This window comes from Mytilus californianus, unplaced genomic scaffold, assembly GCF_021869535.1.
Source record: "Mytilus californianus isolate M0D057914Y unplaced genomic scaffold, xbMytCali1.0.p SCAF_2, whole genome shotgun sequence".
In the NCBI taxonomy this organism is placed as follows: Eukaryota; Metazoa; Mollusca; class Bivalvia; order Mytilida; family Mytilidae; genus Mytilus; species Mytilus californianus.
Window position 1 is genome coordinate 121,305,739 of NW_026262668.1, and position 17,316 is coordinate 121,323,054.

General features: G+C 32.4%; 1 protein-coding gene across 1 annotated transcript in view; it reads left to right on the forward strand.

The window, feature by feature from the left end:
• The first annotated feature begins 1,074 nt into the window (after window positions 1-1,074).
• The window catches only part of LOC127727790 (uncharacterized), a 173,259-nt gene continuing 157,017 nt past the window's right edge, over window positions 1,075-17,316 (forward strand). Inside the window, exons 1-6 of the mRNA XM_052234907.1 lie at window positions 1,075-1,661; window positions 10,409-10,474; window positions 11,688-11,915; window positions 14,080-14,194; window positions 15,922-16,069; window positions 16,654-16,759. Coding sequence (XP_052090867.1) covers window positions 1,563-1,661; window positions 10,409-10,474; window positions 11,688-11,915; window positions 14,080-14,194; window positions 15,922-16,069; window positions 16,654-16,759 — 762 coding nt within the window. The 5' untranslated portion in view covers window positions 1,075-1,562. The remainder of the gene's footprint in view (window positions 1,662-10,408; window positions 10,475-11,687; window positions 11,916-14,079; window positions 14,195-15,921; window positions 16,070-16,653; window positions 16,760-17,316) is intronic.

Here is a 17,316-nt window from a genome sequence, read left to right on the forward strand (position 1 = left end):
TGATATGATTTTTTTTTATCTGTAATGCTATTAGAATCTGTAAATCGTGCATGACAAGTTCTTTATTTCAGCTTGACAATTGATACGAAAAATGATGAAGGAATTTTCAAATAATAATATACGATGTTTTGATAGGGCAGATCTGAAGATTATTGAATTTCACATGCTTCTTTCAAAATCTAATATATTTATACAACAAGACTAACCACTCACGTTTTGAATTTTTACAATATTCCATATGATAACATTGTAAAAAATGAAAAGGTTGTCAAAAGTTCTTCAAAAAGTTTTTTTACCATTCTGAACTGGAGATTTGTTTTGCTTTATTGTTTTGACGGGTTACTGTCTTAAGAAACCTTTTTAAAATATGCTTTTATTCAATCCAAATGTTGATATACTCGCTAAAAATTTTGCAGTTTTTCATCAATAAACAAAAAGAAACCTTACATCTCATTATTTGAACTTTGGTGGATAGTTGTCTCATTGGCAATTATACCTCATCTCCTTATTTTTATATTCTCGTTTTTCCTGAGTATCTGATTAATCAAGCACAAACACTTTGCGACAAGATACAAAACCATCTTTATTTAGACAAACTACAAATAGAGTAAACAAACACGCCCCAATGCTATATTCTCAGATGACACAGCTACAACAACTGATAAAATAAACTAACATGCAATGCAGAAAAAAAGTGTTATAATACACCCTGTCTTTTTTAATTACTTATCATATTACATAATTAGTTTGAAATATTGCAAATAATACATCATGATACATTATCAAAGATTGCTGCTAGTAATTTCTTTAAATCGGTTGACACTTTTATTAGAAACCTTAGACAAAACCATTTCAAGTACCAAGTCAGGAATATGACATTTGTTATCCATTCGTTTGATGTGTTTGAGCTTTTGATTTTGCCATTTGATTAGGGACTTTCCGTTTTGAATTTTCCTCGGAGTTTGGTATTTTTGTTATTTTTCATTTTGCTGATTGGGCCACATAGTAAGAAATAAATATTAATTTCTTTCCAACTTATCCTTAGCCAGCAATTGTCTTGTCACATATCAAGTTCTTAAAAGTATGATTAGATTACTAAAACGTCAATCATCAACAGAGGAAGTGCTTGCTAGGTTATTTTATTCTTGTGGAAAAAAGTTGTTTTCACAGATCGAATCAAATTGTTTACCAAAAACGTGTGAAAATTATGTACCAAAAGTGCCATAAGTTATTGAATCCGATTCATAATATGGTGTAAAGAATATTGATAGGAATAAATTCAATCCCAAAACGAAATCTGTTCTATCGGAATATACCGGAAATTCAGCACACATATTTTTCAACTATCATGAATTATTAAGTTACAAAACAAAATACAGGGTCATATATGGATCAGCGATTTAAAATGTATCTAAAAATATTTAATTCTAAATGCTCTTATTGGTTTTTCTATACCTTCATCAAGAACGTTAAAAACGTCCCTTCTTGGAAATGAATGTAGACTTAATGTCATTGATAATGGAAACATAAACGTTTAATTAATTTGAAGGAGGTGTGTTAACATGGCTGTTAAAAGAGACGATTTATCATGCCTTGAGAAGTTCGACGAAGGTTCTGTTCTGGAAGTGTTGAGGTCAAGATATGCAAAAGATGAAATTTATGTAAGTATTGATAATTGAATCATGAAAATGTTTTGCAAAGTTTAGTAACTTACTGAAACTAACTTTGATGAAATACTCATTATAAAAATCTCATCATAGATACCAGGCTTAAAATATTGTACGTCAGAATTGATATGTTTGTATACTATTATTTTTCATTTCTATTTAGAAAATCTATGACAAAATCTACAAATAAATCATGAATCTGGCGGATAATTAATGTAACTGTGATCCTACGGTGTATTTAAAGGTTGATTCAATTAATATTAAACAATCTAATATTGTCATCTAACCTAGGTGTTATGAGCTGTTAAATTCTCATGAATTTGTTTCACTCAGGAGATCAAATCCGAAAATTAATAAATCTAGTAACATTTTATTATAAAAGAGACAAAATAAGACACTTGAATGATTTCGGAGAAACTTTCCATGTATATTTAAAATGAAAATGCTATTTAGCGCATATCTATTGCCGTTCAAAGCAGTTTTCATAAAATATTGAAATTTTAACATTTCTGTAAAGTTTTGAATCTATTGGAATCCATTGAAATAGACCAGCTACTAATACCCCCCCCCCCCCCCCCCAAAAAAAAAAAAAAAAATTTTGTTTCTGTATATCACATAATTATCAAAAATGATAACCATTATCTCCAAAACATTTTATTCTTTTACTAGGAAAATATGTACAGGAGTTTAACGTTAAACTATTTTTTAGGTTTCTATGACACATATGATTGATATATAAAAATGATTTAACATTTTTGCTTTTTCCATTTAATTGAGTATGTTCCCTGAAGAAGGTATAAGTTCCATCTTTATTATTAGTAATAGTATAAAAGAGTTTAACAAAAATACCGAATTCCATGGCATAATCCAACAAGAGGCTCTCAAGAGCCTGAATCGCTCACCTGTATTTCAGAGGAGAAGATTTTTAAATGTTAGCAAACTTTATGAACAAATTGTGTAAAATTGTCTTTAAAGGGCAATAACTCCTTAAGGGATCAATTGACAATTATGATCATATTAACTTTTTTGTAAATCTTACTTTGCTGAACATTATAGCTGCTTACAGTTTATTTATATCTATAATAATATTCAAAATAATAACAAAAAACTGCAAAATTTTGTTAAAACTACCAATCGGTGGCAGCAACCCAACAATGGGTTGTTCGATTCGTCTGAAAATTTCAGAGCTGATAGATCTTGACCAGTTGAACAATTTAAATCCCCAGTCAGATTTGCTCTAAAAGCTTTAGTTTTTGAGATATAAGCCAAAAACTGCATTTGACCCCTATGTTCTATTTTTAGCCATGGCGGCCATGTTTGTCAATGGATCAAAACTTCGGATATAATTTATTAACTAGATACCCTAAGGAACATTTAGTTAAAGTTTGAAGGTATTTGGCCCAGTAGTTTCAGAGGAGAAGATTTTTGAAATAGTTTACGACGACAGACGACGACAGATGACGACGACGACGACAAACGACGACGACGACGACGACAGACGACGGACGACTACGGACACCACGTAATGGCATAAGCTCACATGGGGCCCTTCGGGACCCGGTGAGCTAAAAAGTGGAAGTCCATAAATACTGTCAAAATTAAACGCTATTAATCAATGGAACTAGTGAAAAACAACTGCCATATTCCTGACTTGGTATAGGCATTTTTCGAAAAGTGTCCTTCGTTATATAAAGGTGAGAAACATATGTTCATGCAAACACTCGGTCTGTCAAACACTACTTCTTGTTTGTCGCTACTTTGAAGTTTTTAATATTTCAAATGAACCTAAAACTATAAATATTTCTTAAGAACTACTGTACAGAACGAACTGAGTTTTAGTCAGCAGCTCGATTGCTCTCCGACACCTCCTTTCAGTTTTCTTCAGATACATTTGAATTACGAGTAGAGGTACTAGTATAGTTGGCCCGACAACCCATGCTTTCTTGTTGTTTTACTTGTTTTTTGAAATCTTACATAATAGTCAAGTAAATGTATGCGAAAATCATCTAAACCAGGGCAGTAATAGACGATCATACTAACTTGTTTTGATTGTTTACTTATTTCATATTTCTATTTTTAGTTTATTTTACAAGTTTATATTACAAGAATTTTTGTAACAAATAAAAGTTTTTCAGTATATGTTACATGCAGCTATTTTTCGGTATATGTTACAAGTATAAATTTTTTAAGTTTTTGTTACAGGTACATTTTTTTCAGTATGTGTTACCAAAAAGAAAAATTTAAAACACTTTATAAATTTTATGCGTCTGAAACGCTTTTCTGGATTTACCTCCATCAGTAACGTTCAAAGCATAATATTCAAAATCCAAGGATGTATAAGAACCAAACATGTTGAAGAGCTATTTGACCAAAAAAAGAATAAAAAAAAGACTAGCCAAACCCATCTGAGGTCAACTTTGAAACCTTAGTTTCTTTTCATAATTTTCTAAATTTATAACCAGATAATTCAAGAAAGGTATGTAAATAATCATGTCAGTACCGAAGTACTGACTTCTGAGCTAATGATACTGCCGGGGACTGACAGTCCACCAGCAGTGGTACCGACGCAGTGCTTTACTACTTAACATAATGATTTCCTATTTGGTGATTAGCTTTAAAGTGAAGATTTGTAAAACGATTTGCCGGTCTGTCACACACTACTTCTTGTTTGTCGATACTTTGAAGTTTTTAATATTTCAAATGAACTTAAAACTATAAATATTTCTTTAGAACTACTGCACAGAACGAACTGAGTTTTAGTCAGCAGCTCGATTGCTCTCCGACACCTCCTTTCAGTTTTCCTCAGATACTTTGAATTACGAGTAGAGGTATGTTTGGCCCTGACAAACCGTGAATTCTTGTTGTTTTTCCATTGCTATTGAAATTTTTTCGATTAAATATGTAGGAACACTAATGTCTGTGTAAGTATGATAACATTTTAACATGAAATTACTTGTCACTTGGTGTTATCCCTTTCTTGTAACATCGGTCTTACAAGTTACATTACATCACACACTTGTCGATTTATATCATGTTCAATTTCTGGACATTATAGTTTACATTTGTAAACCAATATTCATTCATTAGATTTTCAATCAACCATATGAAATATTGAAAGTGTTTTTATTCGTGTGAAAGTGTAAATAAAGGTACAATCCTGTTTTAAGACCGGTTCATCCTACCTACAGTTAAATGTAATGCAACATAGAGATAGTATGAAGGCGCGACCATTCTGTTTTTACGTTATGAGCAAGAAGAATTAATTCATGCTGTAGCACTCATATTTATTAGTCCGTTTTGCATCTGAAATAAAAATAAGTATTAATCATGAATTCTAGATGTACAATCGACAAACGTACACTATGTATGACTTAATTTTTTTATATCATAAACTATATGTTACCCCTTAACAATCGAATATATCATAACGAAACGTTAATTTAAAGTAGCGAAGTATTTCAGAAGAATTTATTTACAGGAGTTCATTGTATCTCACAAAGCCCAATTTACTTACCAATTTGTTGATTCTCGGTAAAGTCTCTGGTTAACTATTGAAAAGGTATATAGCAAAATTATAAATGCACAACGCATTAAACACCGTTACGATTTTCCTTTTTAGGGTGGAATTGAGAATGGGGGATTGCTACCTATCTCAAGAAAAAATAGTTTAAAGGGTATTTATTTTCACACCAATCCGTTGACAGGTTCAATATTTTGCATCTTGTACAACTGATGAGTCTTATGTAGGCGAAAAGCGCGTCTGGTATCTAAGATGAGTTTTAACAACCGTTTGGTCGATGACACTGCTGGTGGACGTTTTGTACCTTTTGGTTTCACTAGCACAGTAGTCAGCACTAGGTGATTAGATACAATATCATTGATATGGCTATTTTGTGTAAATTTTCTGTTTTTTAAATTCTAAACGATAAGAATATAAAATTAAAGTTGTTTCTACCCCCAGGAATAGATGACCATATCCATATTTGGCAAAACATTTCGCCCCCTCCAACCTTTTGGTAGTCAATTTCAAATACTTAAACTTCGTGGAAAGAGCGAATTTTGTGTGATGATAGGAATGATTTTATTCCTCCTTGAATGTAGTTTAAATGTGTATCGTATCCCGTATCAGACAAGTGGGTTCCTTCAAATCTATACAAGTTTATTTCTCGAGCTCGTATATTTGGATGACGAACAAAACAGTGTTCATTCCAAATGACCTTATTGTTTATAGCACAGTTAACGCGTTTTCGAGCTCAATAGCTTATTAACCTTTTGGAGCATGCCAAAAATTCTCATTAAAATTTCACTCCACACGATGAGAGTGTTAGGTAATAATAACTGCAGACACAGAAGATCCATTTCAATGCATTGAATTAAATCAAACGGCTTTTACTTTACCCAAATCGTTGGGACCCAGTTGAAAGATTGTCATGACCGGTGGAGAAAAACGATTTATTGAATTTGAGACTGTGACTGTGGTGTTAAGTTCGTTCCACAACATACACCTTTATTTCCAAACCAGCGTATGTAGGCCCTCCTGCTTTGAAAACCAGGTTTTTGGTCCCCATATCTCGGTTTCCCCTATTCTGTACCAAGTAAACAATTGATGATCCGAAGAACCAATTTTCCTTTGAACCTAAAATGAGGTAACATTGATTATAATATAGAACAAAAGAAGTGTACTCGTATTTCAAATAAAAGGCCTTATATACGAATATAGCGTAAATAAAAAAACGGAAGAACATCGAGCGCACTGCTTGATAATTTAGTCCTTAACTCCGCTTTTTGCCATATCCGAAGCTCTTCCTATTCCAAAAGAGTAAGAACGATTGTGAAACGGTATATCACAAAAGCCCAAACATTTTTGAAATAGGGAACACATTCGATAGTATGTAAAGCCATGTCATTAAAACGTGTAAATAAATGATTTGACTCATTCACGCCTGAGAGGCGAACGTGCAAGTAAAATTATAATAGATGAATTGAACAAATGTCCGTGTCAGATTGCCTCTGAATGTTCAGGGTAACAGAATTATGATTTTGAATGGTTTTATAACTCCATATTTTGACATGCAATATTGTTTGACTATCTCTTTCAGAAAAAAGTCACATCTTCATAGTTCTAAGCATGTCCGCATACATCAGTACGACTGTTTTTAGCTATCTCGCTTACCCGTAAAAAAACGCAAGAGAAAAAGCAGAAGATGACAACAGTTCCATAATGAGAATTGCATATCCTGCGTTAATTGTAATTTAAACGTTTTAACATGTTAAACAAAAAAGCGTTCGAACATCTATTTTTTTTTAATTTTTCCTACATAAACCTTCCATCATTTTGCAAATAATGAAAGATTTTGTGTTGGTTGTCATATTTTGAATCTTATGTGCGTGGTCCAGTCTGGAAATGTAAGTAGAAACCGTGGCCAATAATAGTGTACGTGGTCCTTGTGTTGATGGCAACTGACCATATCGTCTCGATTTGCTGTTTTGTGGATTTCTTAGCTGGTTATGGCTCCTTTCTTGAAGGATATGATGTCTTTTTGGAGGTTTCATACTATAAAAAAACGGATGAAGTAGATTTTTGACGATTTTAACTTTGAACTAATCTAAAAAGGCGACCAGACGAATTTGAGGAACGTTTTTAGCTCAACAAAAATAAAACCCCTACGAAGTACATAACTCTAGTATATTAGAAAAGGAGGTTAAATGCAAATCACCATAACTATTATCTTTAAAAGTTTCATTTTTCAAAACGAATGGACAACAACTGTCATATTCCTGACTTGGTACAGGCATTTTCTTATGTAGAAAATGGTGGATTGAACCTGGTTTTATAGAACTAAACCTCTCGCTTGTATGACAGTCGCATCAAATTCCATTATATTGACAACGATGCGTGAATAAAACAAACAGACATAATAGGTAAAAATGTCAAAATAGAGGTACAACAGTCAACACCGTGTCACAATCTTAATCACAACAAAAACAAACAAATATTTAACAAATAAACACAAAAAAGCATATATCACATTTAACAACCTCGTTCATTGCTTACCTATTTTTGTATTTTATGTATGTATGCCAAATCAACCCATAAAGGATCGAGGGATTTTAAGCACTGGGACCGAATCGTAATTTTAACATTACCTCTGGCGTAGAATCACGTGTTTGACGTCAGAATGTAAACGTCACACAAGTAGAGATATAAAATAATTTTGTCGTTCAAAGTATGCAAAAATTATAATAGAACAATAACACAATGGTGGGATGTTTAAAGTACAGAGACACGTCATATGTATCAAAGAAACATAAAAAGTCACACGGACAAAGCACACAAGTAAAAATGAAAAATAATACAAAAAACACAAAAAGTAACATGGAGTTCTCCCATCCGTCAATATAAACTTATCATTTTCGATGAAAATTAGTCCCATTTTTTGTGATTTTTGTGTTGCTCAATGCTTAATTTCTAGTATGTAGTTTTGTGGCCTGTTCGTCTAGTTTCGTCAATGGTTTTGTCTCTCGATGGTAAATGAGTGTGATCAGTCAAAAGTATGACAATATTATTTTAATTGAAATTATTTTTTTTTAATTTATTCATTTTGATTTTTCTTAAATTTTTGTGGAAAGAGGTAGGGAAGTGGACAACCAGGACCTGACCGTATATTGACGTATACTGTTCGGTATGAGTCATTGAAAGTAAGTGCCAAACCTTCTAAGATTATTGATTGGTTGCTCCTATACCATCCTGTGTGACTCACTAGAGGGTGGTGTCAAATTATAAGGATAGATGATGTCTTTGATTCATATGGAGTGTAGCTACCCAATTAGGAGAGACGATTTCAGTTGGGTCGATCCAGGGATAATTCATCGGGATGACCAAACATCCGGTGTGATTCATTGACTTCCGGTGATGTCATGGTGGGCGGAGAACGCCTTATTTTTGAATGCCTTAACGGTGTACTATATTGCTTGATTCAAACCTCATACCTAACTACTCCCAATTTTCAACTTATTGGTTTATGTTGAATCCTCTGTATCTTCTCTACGTTAAAATAACTATTAAAGTAGCCTTTGCAATACTACCCCTTTAAAACTTTATTCATAGCACAAACAGACCATGTTTATACTATTTTTGTCTAACAAGATACTCCTTTAGGCCTATATTGGATCATTTGTTATAACCTTATTTAAAATGTATTACAATACATATAAGGTCACCTCAAGGGCTTGAATTCACTATTTTTTATGAAATTCTTTTTGTTCTTCTTCGACATAAAAAAGGAAAATAAAAATTCCCATTTTCACCCTTTTGCAGCAAAACGCAAAGGATGACTGGGGTATAGAAATATGGTAACCTAGTTCTTCCATCCATAATTAAAAGTGGTGTTCGTTTGGCTGTTTAGAATGTTTAAAGACGCAGCCACGACCGGATGCATGAGGACATCTATATCTGATGTCGCGCGTAGAATTCTAGAATATATTAACGCCAAAAAAACTTGTGCAACAACGTTACTCTTTAAATTATCCTTTTATGGTGTCCAATATTTTTCGGTCTTATCCAAAATTATTCCCACTTTTTCTAGTGTTGAGTGTATTTAATGACCTTGACTGGCTATAAAGCCTTCGGTCGGCTCGGTGCCTTATTGGGGGCGTTTGGTGAGCTTTAAAAATTGGTGATAAAGTTGATCTGGATGAAGGCGGCGATCTCGGTTTTACATACTAAGCCGATTTGTTTCTTTACTATTTTGGTTTGGTTTATATGCACTGCTAATGTCGGGGCCAGATAGATCAGCAGGCAGCCCGCTAACAACGTTGGTTTGTAAAGTGACGGTCCTCTATGGCTACCCAACACTCAAATACAAGGTACCCGAACGTCATCGGACAAAACGCTCCCCCCATCTACAACAGCCGAATTGCAATGAGTTTTGGAGCGTATTTCTGACGCGGACGTGTATACTGAATGTACAGCGTTGAATTGGTTTCTATAATTATACGTAGTAAGTTGTTGAGCAATCTGACAGTAGTTACACACTGTAGTCTGAAGATAATAATGAGTTGACCAAACACGTCCGTATAGCTGTAATGACTGAGGCTTGACTGAATTGAATGCCACCCTCTGACTAGTTATATATAAACGTGAGAGAAGACTATTTAACTGAACATTAAGCAAACAACTAAAACTCAACTGATTAAGACCAGTTGACTCCAAATGAAACAAAAACGCGTGGTCAACGAATGGTAACATTTAACAACATTTATATCTTATTTACACGTAAATGAAAGTAAACATTAATCTTTTTTTTTTCTATCATTTATCTAACACTACATTATAAGGATGAGATAATGTTGATACAGCTTGATTTGCCTCATAGTTTACAGAATCGAGCATTGTTCAAAAGAGAAGAAATGAACAGTTCAGAACTTGTAGGTGTCGTGGATTTTTTTTAAATGCAGCGTCAGAAATATTATGTATCAACTGTACACTATAATAAATATAAATTTCAACACTACAACAAGTGTGTTAATTTCGATAATTCTACACTCGAGACATTTAATTTTAATATCTAAAGCGCAAGGCTTGCCGAGCTTTTTAAATAATCAAAATTTAACTGTTGAGAGTGGAAATAACTTAATATCGTACTTTATCTGGCAAGTCGACCTGTTTACATATATAAAAACTAACTATGTAAATCGAAAATTACATTTCGTACCAGTATTTCTTTCCTTCTACATTTCAGACAAATTGTGGTGAAATTTTGTTGGCTCTAAACCCATACAAGACATTGCCAATATTTGATGATGAAGTGAGTATTATACGAGAGTGTAGAAGACGAAAACATTTGTGCTTCATTGTGATATGTATGCAATATTTGTTTTGACTTATTGTTTTAACGTTAATCAGACCTTTGGTTTTCTAGTGTGTCACACAATTTTGTCATGCCAAATGTCTTGTATAGCTTAAAGTGGAATTGGTTTTCCTCATTGTTGAAACTCGTGCAGTGACTTATATATGCTTACATTCACGTCATTTTGTTTTTGGTTGATAGTTCTCTCATTTGCAATCATGGATTACTTTCATATAGTAATGAAAAATAACCATTCGAAACGCCAATGCCCAAAATATTAAAAGGCCACGGATATATAAGTACTTGAATAATTTAGAAGGTATACAACCAAAATTGAAACAAACTAGAGAGAGAACTTTTGGGAACAATAGTAACGTACTCTTGAACAAACTAGACTCAAAGTCGAAGAAACTAGTTTTGAAACATATACTATTTAAAGCACAAAAAAAAAAAAAAAAAAAAAATTATAAGAAAAGCAGCAAAAGTTTTAATCGGCCTCCGAATATCATCAAAAGAGCTACGCACGTAATGAATGTAGTTTTCTGGAGAAATATTTAGTTAATTCTACAAAATAGCTCAACAGCTAGTTAAAGTTTAAGTCTTTGGGAATTTATCTCTATACATATGCATCTTTCATTTACATCAGACAGTAAATACCGATGGAGGATTTTTCTATCTGAAATAAAAAAAAAAAAAAAAAATACTGAATTAACTTGTATTATTTAACATTTATTTTTTGCTGTATTTTGGTTCTGTTATACTCTCTTTAGACGTTCGTCTTGGAATCCGTCGAACAATGTTAAAATTGCATTGTTTGCATTTGCAAAAACACATGTTTATATCGCAACCGATACTTTACGCCGTGGATTTCTTTAGTAGCTGAATTCTAACTTGCTTGGTTTGTCTCGCATATCATCGAAGGTTGATAAATAGCGCGTATTATGTTTTTCCTTTACAGTTGTCTTTTTACAGTCAGTGTTGATAGAGAAAGTTGTCAGCGCATGTTATTTGAATTTTGAAATTTAATAGATTGGATTAAAAATAATAAAGGGCATACAATTAGAGAAATGTGTATAGTTACCTAAAACAAGAAATAATCATTTTGTATATTTCGAAAACCAAATAAACAATAATCGTATAGAGTATAAAACGTTTTATTTACTTATTTAAGAATCATGAAAAATACGACTGGAAAAGATTTGAAGCAAAAATGCCACCGCATGTTTTCAATGTTGCGGCTCGTGCATACCAAAGAATACGAGAAGCAAAGACTGATCAAGTCATTCTTGTCAGCGGAGAATCTGGAGCCGGAAAAACAGAAAGCACAAAACTTATGGTCAAGCACTTGGTTTACATGTGCCCAAATGGAAGCGACGACTTGCACAACAAAATTGTACAGGTAACATGTTGATAATGGCGAATCTATGTTTATGAGAATATTTTCTAAAGAACAAAATACTGTATTTAAAAAAAGTTTAAAGTTATCAAGGCAACGTGTATCTGTGTTCGTATCTTCGTGTATATGGGTATGTTTGTTTGTATGTGTGTATGTTTTTGAAGGGTTGTGTGAATCATTCATCATAAAACAAGAGTTCGTGTACCATGAATCCAGCACAGTTGAATCAGAAACTTGTCCCTTCTCCATGTATGTAACATTTCATGTTAGTTATTTTAAAATCAAGTCATAAATTATGGCAAAAGTATTTTACCGATAAAGCTTGTCCCTTCTCCATGTATGTAACTTTTCATGATAGTTATTTTAAAATCAAGTCATAAATTATGGCAAAAGTAGTTTACTGATAAAGCTTGTCCCTTCTCCATGTATGTAACGTTTCATGTTAGTTATATTAAAATCAAGTCATAAATTATGTCAAAAGTAGTTTACCGATGCTCAAATTTCATAAATCTATTTAGAAGATAAATCAAGTTAACAAACAAAAACTGAGGGAATATCATGAACACTTCGGAGCGAGAATAGTTGATTCGACATGGTAAGAGTCTCCTGCTATGCATGAATTACCAGCCATGCGGGTTCACACTCAGTCAAAATGTTACTATTGGGTAAAGGGCAGAATCAGTAAAATTTTACAGTTTAGACGACTATTCTGGTATCTAAATATATGTGTAAAATGTCGCTAGTGAGTTAAGACACAGACATATGGTATCAGTAAACCAATTCGTGATGGTGACCGTTAAACTTACAAAGTGGCGATTTTAGTCTTTCTTTTTCATAACTCTGTTGAAACAGCTTTTGTTTATGGAGCACATCCTTACTATTGAAGTCCCTTTAGTGTGATCATGCACGAGCGCAAGGTATCAATTGAGATAGGTAAACGCCATACAATGGGACAGAGGGTATGCCACTGCTGAGAAATGGGAAATTGACAATTTGAAAGTTTAATCATCACGTCTTTGATTCTAGTCTGAAGTCGTCCTTTTATGTTAATATCAAGGTATACAATCAAGACATGAAGCAGACATTGCATTCACTGAAATGTGGGTTATTGAATGGACAGATAGGTATTTTGATAGCGGCAAACGAAATATATCTGTGATAAATTTTAATACAGATATTCATTTACGCCAACCAGATCATTTAAAGGTCATTATTTGGAGTGATGAGTTTACCATTCGAACCCTTTGCTATTTCCTTTACACTTAGTATAATGTCTTTCTCTTATATAAGGGAAGAGGTAGGGCAAATTTCCCCTAAATTTGTTTCACCAGCAGGGTCAAAATATTATGTTTGAAAATCCTTCTGGAATTTTGATATTAAAGAATCAACATCATATGCTTTAAACAATTTTGAACAGTTTTGTATATTTCCATAAATTCTAAATGTTATTCAACTCTACATGTTTCTATTAAAAGCATGTTGATGCATAATTACAAAAATGTGTTCGTAAAATTTTTCATCGAAGGACTCCGCTAACCAAAATTAATTCACTTGTATCTGAAAGACAATAAATAGCATTATAGCGTAACAGAATTTGTGTTTGCCTCCCGTACGTTTTTGGGATGAATATTCAAAATTTGCCAAAATCTGTCAAAATTGCAGTTTTGAGCTATCTTCAAGTGTTTATTATTTGGTTATCTGCTTAGAAATGTGCAATAATAATAATGTGAGAACCTCAAATTCCCTTGCCATGCATTAAATTGTTATATGAGTTGAATAGTACGCGTTGTTTGGGTTCGTGTTGCTCAATCTGGAGTTTTCTATGTGTTCTGTGTACTGTAATTTGTCTTTTATCTTTTTTTGTTTTTTTGTCATAGAATTGTCAGTGTGTTTTCAACTTATGAGTTTGAATATCCCTTTGGTATCGTTCGCCCATCTTTTATAAATGCGTTTTACCGTCCAGTTCCAACGTTATCTCTCCAGACCCGAATTCATGGTGACAAACCTTTAGTTAGTTAATTTACTTTTGTTCACACGTGCATCTTTGATATACTATAAATATGTATATGTGCTAGTTTTTGACGTCTTTAAAAGTGTCTCAATCTATTGTTGTCTGACATTTTCTTATGATATTTCGACATTTGTTTAAAGTATATTTTTGTTTCAGGTTAATCCTCTTCTTGAGGCCTTTGGAAATGCCCAGACAATAATGAACGACAATTCAAGTCGATTTGCCAAATTTTTAGAACTCAGCTTTGACGAGAGTGGACAGATTCTCGGAGGTATTTATCTCAAATCATTTTAACTACTACAATGGATAACTGAATCAAAAATGTAAAAAAAATAATATAATTATTTAAGGAATGACTAATATTTTTTCTGTCTATGAAGAAATAACATCAAAAATGTGGTGCACACTGAATAACCGCGTAGCGGGTTATTTTAAAGTGCACCTCATTTTTTTTATGTTATTTCGAATAGACAGAAAAAATATTACAGTCATTTCTTATAATTTAATTCTAAATTCCATTTTAAACCTGAGTAAACCATGAAAAAATGTTGATGACGTCACGGTCACATGACAAAATTATGTCTATGAGCTTATAAACAAAACAACGTCAGCCAATCAGAAGACGCGTTACATCCAAAATTAAATTATTTAAAAATATCGACAATTATTGTTTTTGCTGTAGGTGTGTCACTTTTTATATGAAACGCGCAGTACCTCTTTACACTCAACATGTGCATTACTAAGGAAAAAAAAAGATTAATAAATTAATACAGAACTCCAAGGTAAAATAAAAAAAGGGGAAGTCCATAAAACTACACAAAATTAAACGTTAGACTATATCAACCAACTGAACATATGGAAAAAACTGTCATATATAACGATTTGCAACCCTGAGTTTTAATGACTGCTTTGCAAAATTTAAATCTTAAATCGGATTGGTATTTATATGAGCAACACCACGGGTACCACATGTGGAGTAGGATCTGCTTACCCTATCGGAGCACCTGCGATCACACCCATTTTTTGGTGTGGTTCATATTGCTCAGTCTTTAGATTTATATGGTGTGCTTTGTGCACTGTTGTTTGTCTGTTGATCTTTATCTTTTTTAGCCATGGCGTTGTCAGTTTATTTTCGACTTATGAGTTTTAATGTCCCTTTGGTATGTTTTGTCTCTCTTTTAAACATATTAAAAGATAATAAAACATTCTACCGTATGTTATTGGTTTTTTTATAATGTCTTATCACCTCAATCAGCATACTTTTTCCTGTGTTTTAACGCGGTATTTTTTTATATAAATTTCGCTTGCATAATACGGCATTGTGCGAATAACAACTCTTTAAATATACTATATTCATTTATCGTTTAAAATGTACGCCCCAACAGCAGAAAAAGGATATCCCGAGCCCATGAACATAACATAGATGAAATTAAAGGAACGTGGAATTAAAAACCAATTGAAAAAGGTGGTATGTGAGACAATTTATAAGTAAAGTTACTTGTCGCCTCTATAGTGCCCAACAGTATCGGACGAAAACGATAATCAAGTTGACAAGATTTACTAAAACGCGAGCATAATCATGATAGATTTTGAATTTCTCTTTGTATTTTTCGCCTTTCTTTTATAACCATCAATAAAACTTTATATCATATCTTGTTTTTCAGCTACAATAACATTAACAAAATTTTATATCATACCTCTCTTTTATATGCAGCTGGTAGCAATACCATCAATTAAACTTTTTATCATATCTTGATTTTCAGCTACAATGCAATTAACAAAATTGTATATCGTACCTTTGTTTTCAGCTGCTAAACGTTACAATATCATTGTAAAACTTTATAACATATCTTTGTTCTATTCGTTACAATATCATTGTATAACTTTATAACATATCTTTGTTCTATTCGTTACAATATCATTGTATAACTTTATAACATTTCTTGTTCTATTTGTTACAAAGCATTGTATAACATAATAACATCTCTTCGTTTTCAGCTGCAATTCGTGATTACATGTTAGAAAAGTCGAGAGTTGTTACTTTCAACAAAGATGAAGGAAATTTTCACATTTTCTATTCCCTGTTCGCAGGAACCAGTAAACAACAACTGAGCGACCTTAATTTATCGGAAAGCAAAGATTATAGGTCTGTAAAACTATAGGATGCAGTAAAATAATAAATAGAAAATAAATAGATCTATAAGTAACATAAAATGGATGTGTCAGTAAAACAACTCTTCCCCAACCGAAGCAATTTGTTCAAAACAATGACCATAACAAAATCAAACATATGCATTCATAGCATGGTTAAGTGCTCTAAAGAAAGTGGATTTTGTCTTAATCATTTAGATCGTTTAACATCATGTTTAGGTAAACAATATTATTAAAAGTTTTATTATATAAACCAACATTTTAACAAAGAAGTCTACACGCCACACGACTATTTAAAGAATTCAAGTTATTTTACATCAACGGAAAACATGCCAAAATAGTAATCCCATAAGATATTTACGCACAAGGGTTGTAATTTCGTCCGATTGAAAACCATTTGAACGGAATAAGACTGCGATCTGTTACTTCTTATTGTAATTTAATATGATAGAGTAATCAAAATCTGCAGTTGTAATATCAACTTTGTTTTTCATTCAGTGTGTTTGCCTAAAATACCGGTTTATATTATTTGATTAAAAAAGTAAATGATAAAAATGAAGGGAAATTTTATTTTTTCAGGATCATGAACTGTGGGTGTCTTAAATTGTTGGAAGAAAAAACGAAATACAGAACAATATACACACAACAGATGGATGCCTTGAAAAGGATAGGCTTCAATCAGGATGTTTGTATTGACTAAAGTGTTCTTTATTTTGAATAACATGTTTTATTCGGTTGTTTGTTTTATTGTGTTATTTCTTTCTCTCTTCAAAATATTGTGGGACTTTGTCTATATATAAAACTTTATACTAGTATATGAAACTGTCTTTTCTGTCAAATGAAAATATAAATTGTCAACTTAGTAAGAAGTAGACAAAGACATATATGTAATGTTCTGAATAGGTGAAAGATTGTACTAAGGACTTAAAACACCTTTCCATCCATTCATATATTTGTCCTTCAAATTTAATACAGTATACTGTATAGGCAGGTGCAATATAAACAATCTAGAGATTTCCATTCAATATCTTATTGCTATAATTGAACTTTAAGTTTGTGTACCGACTTTTAAAGGATCAACATTGAATATTACCATATTATATATTTATTTCCTATTAGCCAGGAATGTAATAATGAAATATTAGGTCATAAATTAAGGGTACCAAACTTCATTGCAAAAAATGCATGACCATTTAACATCAGGTATGAATACATTGTGAGGGATATTTGTTTAGGAAAGGA